General features: G+C 46.1%; 1 protein-coding gene across 5 annotated transcripts in view; it reads left to right on the top strand.

The window, feature by feature from the left end:
* The first annotated feature begins 2,657 nt into the window (after window positions 1-2,657).
* The window catches only part of KIAA2012 (KIAA2012 ortholog), an 88,393-nt gene continuing 79,111 nt past the window's right edge, over window positions 2,658-11,939 (top strand). For 2 of the 5 annotated variants that reach the window (XM_075608605.1, XM_075608604.1), the window contains exons 1-2: window positions 2,659-3,115; window positions 8,984-9,271. In XM_075608605.1, the coding sequence (XP_075464720.1) occupies window positions 3,029-3,115; window positions 8,984-9,271 (375 nt within the window). In that variant the 5' untranslated portion in view covers window positions 2,659-3,028. Of the gene's footprint in view, window positions 3,116-8,983; window positions 9,272-11,939 lie in introns of all 5 variants that reach the window. The other 3 variants (XM_075608603.1, XM_075608602.1, XM_075608606.1) reach the window with 3 other exon arrangements.

Below are 11,939 nucleotides of genomic sequence, written 5' to 3'. Positions count from 1 at the left end.
CACTAGTCCAGAAAACCCCCTAGGCCCCAGATAGGCCCTGAGACACCCTTCAGTTTGTGGCTGCTGTAGGGACAGGCCCTAGGATAGGGAATCTGCCCCATTAGAGCTGCATAGAAAGTGAGGGACACAGAGACGTTGTATACCCTGAAGAGGGGTCTGGGACCAGCCCCCTCAATCCAGAGAGACTGCCCCAAGGTGGGATCACCTCAGAGGACAGCCTTCCACATGGAGATCACGACGCTGGAGCAAAGGTCGCTGGATCGCAGGTCCATTCTGATCACTGTTGGAGTGACCGGGTGCTGGAGCGCCCGGCAGGTACCTGTAAAACAAGTGCACCAACTATAATATTTCCATACCAGTTGGCCGCGCGGTCACCACACACACTTGGGTTTTGGGTGTGAGACATTCCACACGGTGTGGGGACATGGTGGAAGGTTGCGCCCTGTGAGGTGCATTGGCTAGTTGTACTTCTAGTGGGAAGGGGTATTCCATATCGTGAAACCTATTATAGTATAAGAGTGTTTGCATTTCAGTCAAGGTTATTATATATATATATATATATATATATGGGGAAAGACAGGGTTGCAGACCTGTCTAAGACATGCAAATGAACATACAGTAATATTTACAGTTGTGTGTGTGTGTGTGTGTGTGTGTGTGTGTGTGTGTGTGTGTGTGTGTGTTTATTGGTTGGGTCCTGTGAGGGGCTGCTCCCACTTTGTTGGGATCCCTCCCAGGTAGAGGGGCTGCATTTAGATATATATATATATATATATATTACCCCAGGCTCCCTGTGGCGGAGGCTCAGGCCCTGCGAGCCAACAGGTATAAGAAGCAGCACCAGTAGTTCCTGTGTTCAGGGGGAAACAGGACTACATATATTTATTTTTAAGTTAAGCTGCAGTTCAAGCAATATCCTACATGTGATTTTTTTTTTTTTTTTTAAATCAGTTCTGTAATATGAGAAAATACTTGTAGCATTTAAAAAAAAACTTTTAAAGACATTTTTACTGTAATCTAATTTAACTTCTATAGAAACCTTTTACAAAGTCCCACCCCTATCCCCTTCTGACAGTCTCTGGCTCTCTCTCTAGCAGTGCACCAATTGTATCTAGGCCTGGTCACATGATCGTCCACACAGAACTTTGCATTGTGGGTAATTTTGCAGCAATAACAGTGAATTAAATAACCCGGAGCAAGCGATTGATTACAGGTGAATGGATCAATCTGCAGCTTAGCTAATCACTTGTCAGTGTGCAGATTGTATTGATGCACATATTGAAAGGAAAAAATATATATATATATTTAAAAACGGCAGCTTGAACTGCAGCTTTAACCCGTATTGCTGCTTTAAACAGAGTTCTTGTAGTCAAAAGTCAGTTTTTTTTTATAATTAGAAAAGCTACCTTACGTCTCCATTTGTTTGAGGGTGAAAGTGATATATTTTTAAGAACTGGTACAATGAGAAATGTGTTTTTTTCTATTTCACTACACAAGCTGTATGCAGATTACAATGTGCATTGTGTATGACGTTTTGTATGAGAAGGATAGTGGGTTTTAGTTCTTGCTGCTTAAAAGTGTTATCCCACATAGCTAGTCAAATACACATTTGATCAATAATGCAACAATCTAATTGGCTTCCTTAAACTAATATAATTGTGTGAAAAGCAAATATTTGTCTGTTTTTATTACTTTAGAAAGGTATTACAGATTGCATATCTCCAGGGCCTCTGAATGTCAGTCAAATGTTTTCTTTACCTTTAGTCCTGCCTGCACTTGTCAGAGACCATAAAGAAAAGGGCAGAGGTGGGTTTTGCCTGTGCATACTCTTGTTGAACACACAGTGACCTCAGACAAAGGGAATAGCCAGAGGAAATCAAACCCTCCCAAGTCTCAGCTCACTGTGTTTACAAACTGCAATAACACATTCCCCCTCCTTGTTTTACTTCTTCATTTTTTCCTTCTTATTTGTATATGTAAAGCATGTGACAATGTATAATGCTACATTCTTACCTAAGCTGGCAATCGTTTGGTGCTCCTGTTATAAATCTGTAAAAAACCTGAGTGCGTGACTAACATAAGGGCTGCTTCAGCCAGTGTAACATAATGGCTGCTGCTTCAGCCAGTGTAACTCAGCAGCTACAATGTATCCTTATATTACTAAGGTAACATTATCTATTGTTACAGTTTACTGCTCAAACTGTTGGGAATATTGGCAAAAATGATCACAAACAGGAATGTGTACTGCACTGCTTGGGAGGTGGGCTAAAACCTGCTATAGAAATCAAAGGATGCTTTAAACTCAGAAAAAATGGCATTAAGAGTTGAATAATAAATAATGAAAATAAAAATAATACAGTGAGTTGTCTAATACTACAGAATGGATTTATTTTAAAAAAAAAAACATGATTTGCTGCTTTAATATAGGTGTCAGATATAAATATAGGTGTCAGATATAAATATAGCTGTCCGATTTTTGTTAAAAAAAAATAAATAAAAGCTCTCTGTCACCCAGATGTAACTTCTTAAACATGTCACTGTCAATAGTACACTTTGGTCCTGGGAGGATACGGCCTCTGTAGGCATTTTCAATCTCTCCCACAGGGTTTCCTCATCTCCCCGTTGCTACCAAGGCAACAATGGAAACAACCTGGAACAATGAGCACTACCGTGGAGTTTCAAAAATGTTGAAACGGTGCAGGCTAGCAACCAGTGCAGACAAGAACAACACAGAACCGTGTGAGCAGACAGCAGTGCTGGGGAACTTCACATGTGTTAAGAGTCCTGGCCACATTTATGGGTCATTTCTAGAAGATACACGTCGGTTGCTTCGCGTCGGGAATTCCTCTAAGAAGAAAGCTGGTTATTTATTTTTTTCCTTGACTGCTATGGCGTTGCTAATCTACTTTGCAGAAAGCCTCACTGCTCTGGCTTTACGTTCTTGCCGAGTGTCCTGAAATGCGACCAGTGTGTGGATGCTGGAGGAGAAGCCACGGTTGGGGTCACTGGTGTTGATGTGCCATGTAAGATGTCAACCCTCTCCCTGCTAAGCCGTGGAAACGCACAGGTGGTCAACACCTCTCACAAAAAGTTAGAAGTTCGCTACGAGCCGGAGGTAAGTCTAGTTCAGGTGGCAGAGAGGTGACTTCAAGTCTATAATCCAATTTTCTCTGGCCCTTTTCCTTTGATGCAAATCTTTGCAATGCGTTGCAGGCTTCTATAGCAGAGAATGGGGTACGTTGTCCGGTCCCGCATGGAAGACCTTCTGCTCCTGTGCTATGCGGGTTATATCATCTTCACTTTGATTAATCAGGCATTTAAAAAAAAATGTTTTTATTGAAGATATTTATTAACTGTTTTTATATTGAAGCCTAAACTTTTTCTTGTTGAGGGAGATGAAGGGTGCAACAAATAAAAAGGGGAGGGCGGGGGAGGTGCCAATACAAAACACAGATTTAGTAGAAAGTACTGCATTTAGTTAATTGCGTCTACAGAAAATATTTGCTTGTAGTATCTCTCCCATCTAGCGGCTCATTACTAAATACTAAGGTCTGTCTGGTTGGACCAGTTAAATCCACTAAAGTTGGGGGAGTATACCAGGTAGAGTGAAGTCTTTGACCCGGGGTTTACTTGATGGCTTCCCGGTTGAGCAAGCCAAGGTTGTCCGACCTTTCGGAATTTCAAACACGGATCATTCACAACAGTGGTCATCTTCTCCATGTGACAAATATGCCAAACTGTATTCCTAATGTAGGGGAGGGTTGGCAAAGCATTGTGCTTCCAGAGCCCGGCAAATGCACATCTTGTGGCTATTACTATGTAAGCAATCATTTTATTCTCCACTCGAGATACATTTTGGAGTGGCCTATTAAGGAGAAAGAGCCATGATCCATAGGGATGTCTATATTCATGATCCGTTGGAGCCACATTTTTATCGTATTCCACAGGGCCAATACCCGGGGACAAGTCCACTGCAGGTGGTGGAAGGATATCACCTGTCCACGTCCCTTAGGACAGGGGTCGGCAACCTGTGGCTCCCAAGCCGCATGCGGCTCTTTCCGCACCTACATGCGGGTCTCCTTCTGCAGGTTGCTTCTTCCAGCTGCTGCCTCACTCCTTCACTGTCCTGCCCTGTTGCCGCCAGGCATCTCCCCAGCTGCTGGCCTGCCTCCTACACTGTCCCACACAAACTTCTCTCAGGCCAATGTGTGCCGGAAGTGCACGCTGCAACTGCCGGCGCATGCTGATATCACAGAGAGGCCCAACGTGGGCCAGTGCAGGAGGCATGCCAGCAGCTGGGGAGATGCTGGGGAGATGCCCGGCGGCAACAAGAGGTTATAGTTCTATCCTCCTCATGTGTGTAATCCCTGCTAAGGGCAGGTTGCCAGGAGTAATCATGGATTTTCCCTACTTCTGACACTGTGCTGAGTAAGTGAAGGTGGGTCACTTGACCCTGTGTCCAATCAAGAGGCACAGGAGCGGTGCCTACTGGAAGCTACAAAGAGCCGTGTCACTTCCTATTTAAAAAAAGACTGTACGTTAGTCAAAGAGTGAGTTAGGTTCCTGATGAGTGGAGCTGATAGTGAGCTATAGGTGGACCAAATACCTCTTACCCTGCATAGGGGGTAAGGGAAGAGCTAGCCCCACTCTGGATGGCCCTGGGTCCAGAGTGGAGGCAGGGACTATCCTAACGGAGAACAGCTAGTGGGCTGTGTAAATTGATTGTACCTGTCTGCTGCTGCTGCTGCTGCTGCTGCTGCTGCTGCTGCTGCTGCTGCTGCTGCTGCTGCTGCTGCTGCTGCTGCTGCTGCTGGAGACTGAATAAAGAGTCTGCTGTTAAAAAGGAGATATTGTGTGAGACTGGAATCTCTCATCCCTGGGAGGGGATTTCTGTGGTAGGGATTCCACCCCGTATCCCTGGGGCTTACTACAGATGAAGGCGCTGCATCATTGAAGAAGAATGAAGGCATTCACCCCAGAAACCTGTCCTGTTGTTCCCCCATGTCATCGCGGGAGACTCAGGCCCTCCTGTTGCCAGCAGGTATGCACCACACTAAGACATGTAGCCAGGCCACAGAACACCTTAGGGGACCCGATCTGCGATTGGGTGGGGGTCTATGGGTTACATATGTATTTAGGGGGGTAGTGTATGTGTTTTTGGGGGGTTGTGTGTGTGTATTTGAGGGTGGTGTGTGTGTGTGTATTTTGGGGGTAGTATGTGTGTATTTGGAGGGTGTGTGTGTGTATTTGGGGGGGGGAGGTAGTGTGTGCATATGTGTGTATTTGGGGGGTAGTGTGTGTATTGTGGGGGAGGAGTGTGTGTATGTGGGTATGGGGGGTTAGTGTGGGTGTGCACTTTGTAAATCCGCCGCCCCATCTCACTTGCCTGTGTCTGCCGCCTGTGCCTGCCACCCTGCTTCTCCTTCAGAATCCAGCGTCAATTGACGCAGCGGACATCACTAATGTGACGTCGCATGGCGTCGCGTTACCATGGTAACGCGGCATCATGACGTCATTTGACGCTGTGCCGTCACGGTTGCCATGGCAACGAGGCACCGTGTGACATCCGCGGTGTTGTTTGACGATTTTGAAGGAGAAGCAGGGCGGCAGAACGGAGGCGGCCGGCACAGGTAAGTAAGTCCTTCTCATTAGGTCCGATAGGCCCAAGAGCGCGGCAAATACAAATGGGGCCGGACATTTTTGCCGCCCCAAAATGTTGCCGCCTAACGGGAAATCTGACACTGTGTGTGTATTTGGGGGGGGGGTGTTTGTGTGTATTTGGGGAGGTACTGTGTGTGTGTGTGTGTGTGTATTTGGGGGGTAGTGTATGTATTGTGTATTTGTAAATGACAAACTCTTTTCAACAGAATAACAATGCCAAAAACTAAATAAAGGGACTTGTTCTTGTGAGATGCATTTTATTCCCCCACATATTTTTTCTTTTTCCTAGTTCTGATTAAAGTACGTTTGTCGTATGTTGATGCCCATACAGTATATACCTATTAGTGTGTGTACAGTATATGCATGTGCATGAGTTTGTGGGGGTATAATATTCATGCATGTGTTGCGGCTCTCAGAATATTTTGGACAGGCATTTTTTGGCTCTTCCTCCTTGAAAGGTGGCAGACCGCTGCCTTAGCGGAATGCGTGGAATCTCCAGGAACATACTTGGAGATAGTTAGATGGGTCTTATACAAGCGCATCAGTAATTTATATGAATTCTCCTTAATTGTAGTACACATAGAGCAACTAGCTGCTGTGTTGAAAATGTCATCCCAATCCTTGGATTCCAACTCCTCCCTTAGGCTGCGGTCCCAGTGTCTTCTACAGCGTGCGCTGTGCGTACAAGCACTGCCCCTCAATGGGGCTGGGCCCAGTATGCACCTTCGCACGGAAGGTGCAGCCGCGCTGTGCTACCAGATTTTCAAAAGACAGCGAAATTGAGTTTACAGTTTGCGACGGTCTGGGACAAGACTGCAGAGTTTGCGACAGAGGGGGGCGTGGCTAGGGTTTTCCAGGGGCGTGGCTATGACCTCACGCGGCCGGTTCGCCCTCATTGGCTAAACCTCCGGCGGGGGCGTGGCCACCCTTCCGTCGCAAACTGTAAACTCAATTTCACTGTCTTTTTTGAAAATCTGGTAGCACCGCGCGGCTGCACCTTCCGAGCGAAGATGCATCCTGGGCCCAGCCCCATTGAGGGACAGTGCTTGTACGCACAGCGCACGCCGAGGTGTGTGCTGTAGAGGACACTGAGACCGCAGCCTAAGAACAAACACTACAAGTCTGTCTAAAATACGCCATACATAGCTTTTCTCCAGTGTTGAACACATGTAGAATTGTTAGATGCCTGTCACCGTACCATTACTTTCTTAAAGACCACTGGGTATAAATGATTTTCTCTTGGCTCTGATTTCCGACACCTTTTCCCCCATACAAAAAGACTGGTGGTTTCCCCCCGAGCTCTGCCGAAGGCGTTGATGAATGACCCCCAATATGTTCACAGGTTTGGTAAGGGCTGAGCCATGCTCCCGATCTCTAGAGACTGGAAGTAGATCTATCTTTCTCCGATTCCAGAGTGCAGTCTGGAGACAGATGAAACCTGTTGCCTCTTCTTGCTTATCGGCATGTACAAAGTGTGATTAATGAGATGATAAATGAGTCCCATTTGTTGTCAGGGATTTGTGTCTTAAGGCTGGGCAGTCATCGTCCAACACTTGATAAATCCATGTGAATGCACTTTGGACCGTAGACTTTAAGCGTTACAAGATATGGAGCTCGTCAAGAGACAGGTCAATCACACGTCATTTTCAAAGCAGCATTTCAAGTCTGGAGGAATATGTCCCCATCCCCCTAAAAATGAGCATGTTCCAGCCTTTGTTAATATGGACTATCTTGATATAATTCAGACCCCTATATCAGCTCCTTACGAGAAATGTACCTTTGATTCTGTGTGTCCTCTATCCTGTTGTAATGGACACTATGGGGGTCTATCAACGAAAGTGTCCCGTCTGCAAAATTAGGGCACAATCAGTGCCAAAAACAGCCATATTCATCAAAGAAAAGGAATCCCATGGAAAGAAATTGGAGTTTTTCCTTTGATAAAGCTGATGCCATTTTTTTGCCCAGACTTTGCACCCGGGAGACCTTAGGAAATAACCCCCTATCTCCTTTATTCTGTCAGCTCTGATGCCGGTGTACCAGCGGTATAGAAGTGTACGGAATACAGGCCTATGTACTAATCATCGCAAACTGCTCTTCGGACACAGAATTGGGGCCCGGAAATCTCGTTTTAAATTTCGCTCTTGTGCGCCTTCGCCTGACATTTCTCCGTCTGCTCCATCAACATCAAAGCATTCTTTTTTTGGCGCACAGAAATGTCCTGCACCAGGCGTGCAGATGTGTGTGGGATGTACTAATACAGAATGTTTGTGAGCCGAACAAGTAGAAAGTGCATCAAAATCATCTGCCCAGTGCCAAGATCAACTCGGGCTTAACCCCTAAAAATCTGTTTGTATTGTTAGTGCAGAATGAAGTTGCTATGTACCAGTGATTTGCATTTGATACAGTATGTATGTTTCATTAGATTGGTTAACAAAATGCATTATTAACAATACATATCATTCTGTTTTAATGGTAATTGTATGAAACCGGTATTCAACATTATTGATTTCAAACAACAAATTAAGCGTCACGTATGAAGCTTTCATACATATGACACACAGTTTACGAAGGTTAGTGCTACTTTTCACGCACACAAAAAATATTTAAGATATGATTATATATTATATTACATATGCAACTCGTGGACAAGAGGCCTAAAAGTAAATGATAGGGGAAACCCGGCTTGAACGAATGTTCAATCTAAGTATACGGTGGGAGACATAAAGAAGCAATAGGAATTAATTTCGAATGTGGTGAAGAATCTGGGTGACGCTTTGTTATACAGTATTTGTATGTCCATGCAACTAAATTCCTGACACATCATAGGAGGGTAATTCATATTACATACAAAAATATAAGCAGTTAACTTATGCTCTCTCTTTTACAATCTATATTTGATCAAACGGAAGGTAGTCCAATACACGTCTTAGTTTAGGGGGGGTTACATCAGAATACATAGATTTGATTGATAAGACATCTGACCAACAAGTTCATCCTTTGTTGATGTTGATTGGTGCCTACCAACAGCTTTAACGTTGAGCACAGCAGTGTTACTGCAGATTCCTCAGTACCTGCCCTGGAACCCTGTGATGATTTGTGGGTCTCTGCAGCCAGTCTTTACATATTTGCCAACATGGAGCTCTATTCAGGGTGGATGTGTAATATTATTATTATTATTATTATTATATAATGTTGCATGTTAATTTCCGTGTAAAAATTGTCTCTACAAACTCCTTCCCATAAAGAAGTACTTACATACCTAAAGCTGTTTGTAGATTCACTGGTTCCAATTAGTCTTTTTTTCATCTTTAAATCATTTTAGGATTATTTCAACTGGAAGTCCCGTCAACTTTTCCACACCAGGAGGTTTCTGAATGGGGGGAATACTGCACACAGCTCCTGGGAAGCACTTCCTCCCAAAACGTACAGCACCAGGAAGGGGGCTCTGGTCCTGTACTCCGAGGACCTAGCATTGCCATCATGGCATGGGACACGCGACAGACTGATTAATCGTAGCCACAGGCACAAGAGGAAGAGATTTAAACTTGAGCTCAACACTCTTCAAGATTTGACGGGAGCCATTTTGGCATATGGGAGGAAGCAGGTAAAGGTATTCAAGGAGTACTTATGCATGATATAATTAGAAGGGAGCAGCATTTTCAAAGATAGGGGACCATTGTCACATAGCAGTTAAGCTACCCACAAGGATTCTGGGTAGTGACATACAAATAAGAACCCAGTGAGCGTGTCATATTTAGCTTTCTGTTTTGTACATTGATTCCCTAGAGCAGGGGTGAGCAAACTTTTTATGCCGAGCCCCCCTTTTCATCCATAAAATTTCTCGGGCCCCCCCTGCTTGATGTAATCAAAATCACATGATAAAAAAAACAAAAAAACCTTTTATTAAACGGTATACAATATAAATCCAAATATGTTTAAATACTTACATATTTCAACAGCTCGCGCTTGCAAAATTAGGCTGCGTCCACGCTGCCGCTGAGAGCGGTGACATCACCAACTCTCCAAGCATGAGCACTGGGTGTCCTGCATAATTTTGCAAGCGTGGACCGGGGCTATTTGTGTGTGTGTCTGTGTGGGGCTGTGTGTGTGTGTGTGTGTGTGTATTGACTGCTGCTGAGCGCACTTCAAAGTCAATTTTGTTTGTCTCCCCAAGCGCCAAGCTTGGGAGAGCGTACGTGCACAAAGGCAATCCTTTGGGGGGGCATTCATCCACCTCTTTGCTACCTCCCTTCCCTCTCCCCCCCCCTTTTTTTTCTTCCTTCCCCTCCATGCTTTTTGTCTTGCTATCCCCATTGTCATCCAAACTCCTACCTACAGTATTATTTATTTTTTTCCGTTTTCAATGTTGTGTTTTCACTTTCTTTTTTATTATTTCTGTACATTCATAGTATGATTGATATAGTGGCAGCCTACCCTTTCACTTGCAGAGGATCGCAGCGAGCAGGTTGCCAGCGGAGGAGAGCAGGAACACAGCGCTATTGCAGGGCAGACACCGAAGGAGGGGCGTTTGACTTCACCGTGCTCGGGCGTGCTCCTCCCCGTACCTCCGAAGCCCCTGCGCATGCGCTCACACACCATCACGTGGCCGCCACCTGCACACATCTTCTTGGCCGCCCCTCGCACACAGCTTTTGCGTCCTCCCGCGCACAGCGTCTGCTGGCCCGCGCACCCAGTTTTTGTCGCACGCCGCCTGCGCCCCCTAAATAATCTTGCGCCTCATTGCCCCCCCAGTTTGCGCTCCACTGCATTATAACACACTCTCTCAATCAATCACCACATACACACACTCACACTCACCACTTACACTCAATCAATCACCACACACACACACACAATCCCCACAAACTCACACACTCAATCCCCACACACTCACACACTCAATCCCCACACACACACACACTCAATCCCCCCCCCCCCCACATACACACACACACACAATCCCCCCCCCCCACACCCACACACTCAATCCCCCCACACCCACACACACTCAATCCCCACACACACACAATCCCCACACACACTCAATCCCCCCACACACTCAATCCCCCCACACACTCAATCCCCCACACACTCAATCCCCCCACACACTCAATCCCCCCCACACACACACACACAACCCCCCCCCCCCCCCACACACACACACACACAATCCCCACACACACAAACTCAATCCCCCCCCACACACACACACAAACTCAATACACACACACTTTCACCTGGGGGTGCGACATGCTCCGATCCCCCAACCCCCCATGCTGCTGAAAACTGGTGCGGGAAGCAGACAGGAAGAGAAGGAGGGGTTGTCTGTGTGCAGAGAGAAGCCCCGCCCCCCTCTGCAAGACACAGACACATAGAAGCAGCAGCACGGAGCTTCTGGCCGCCCGTGCACAGCTCTGCCCGCCCCCAGGTTTCCCTGCAAGCAGCCCGTGTCTCCCCTACATAATCTTGCGCCCCCTCCCCCTCCCGTTTGCTCACCGCTGCCCTAGAGCATTTTTCCTGCTGCTTTACAGTTAACCCTAGGACATGGAAGAACAGAATAAGTGGACTCGCTTAGAGACAGCTGTTGATGGGAAAATATTGATTTGTATCAGTGGGACAGTAGCTCCACTGAAGTCTGTGACTCGTGATGCTAAAAATCAGTGAAACCGACTCCAAATCCGTGATAATCAGTGTAAGTTGACAAGCCGGCACATTTACCTACTCAGCCACCTAGCCAAATGGTAGAGGTTCAGCTGCCTTGACCCTCAATATATGTTAGTATATAAGGGCACAGCTGTTTGCCATTTGAGCAGAGTGACTTTTGTGCATGATTGTAATAGTTCACGATAACCTTAGTGCCTTAAAAAAACATAAAAACAAGGATGTCTTTAGCAAGTCACTGGTGTATGGAAAGGAGGAGAGTGGGTTACAGTCTCTGGTTTATGCCTGTGGCTGCCTAATGTTGTAGCATTGATCTTAAACAGAAAGTCCTGTGATCTGTCAAAGGCAGAGTGAGGGGATCACACGTACTAACTGTGCATATGTGGGAATTAGCCGCTGACGTTTATAGAACGGGGGCCGTGTTCTAATGGAAACAAGATATGGACAAACTTGCTTTCGTGGATGGGATGGTCTAGAGAACATGGACAGTCATCTCTGGTGACCTGATGTCTTCGGATATAGTAGGCGCGCATGGCGTTGCACGTGCCTGCTGCAGAGGCGATCCGTGGCCTGTGGGATGTGGAGGCGTGGCGGAGGCGTGCCCGTGACATCATGTG

The sequence above is a fragment of the Ascaphus truei genome, chromosome 7 (assembly GCF_040206685.1).
Source record: "Ascaphus truei isolate aAscTru1 chromosome 7, aAscTru1.hap1, whole genome shotgun sequence".
Classification (NCBI taxonomy): domain Eukaryota; kingdom Metazoa; phylum Chordata; class Amphibia; order Anura; family Ascaphidae; genus Ascaphus; species Ascaphus truei.
This window is presented reverse-complemented; position numbering and strand designations above follow the sequence as displayed.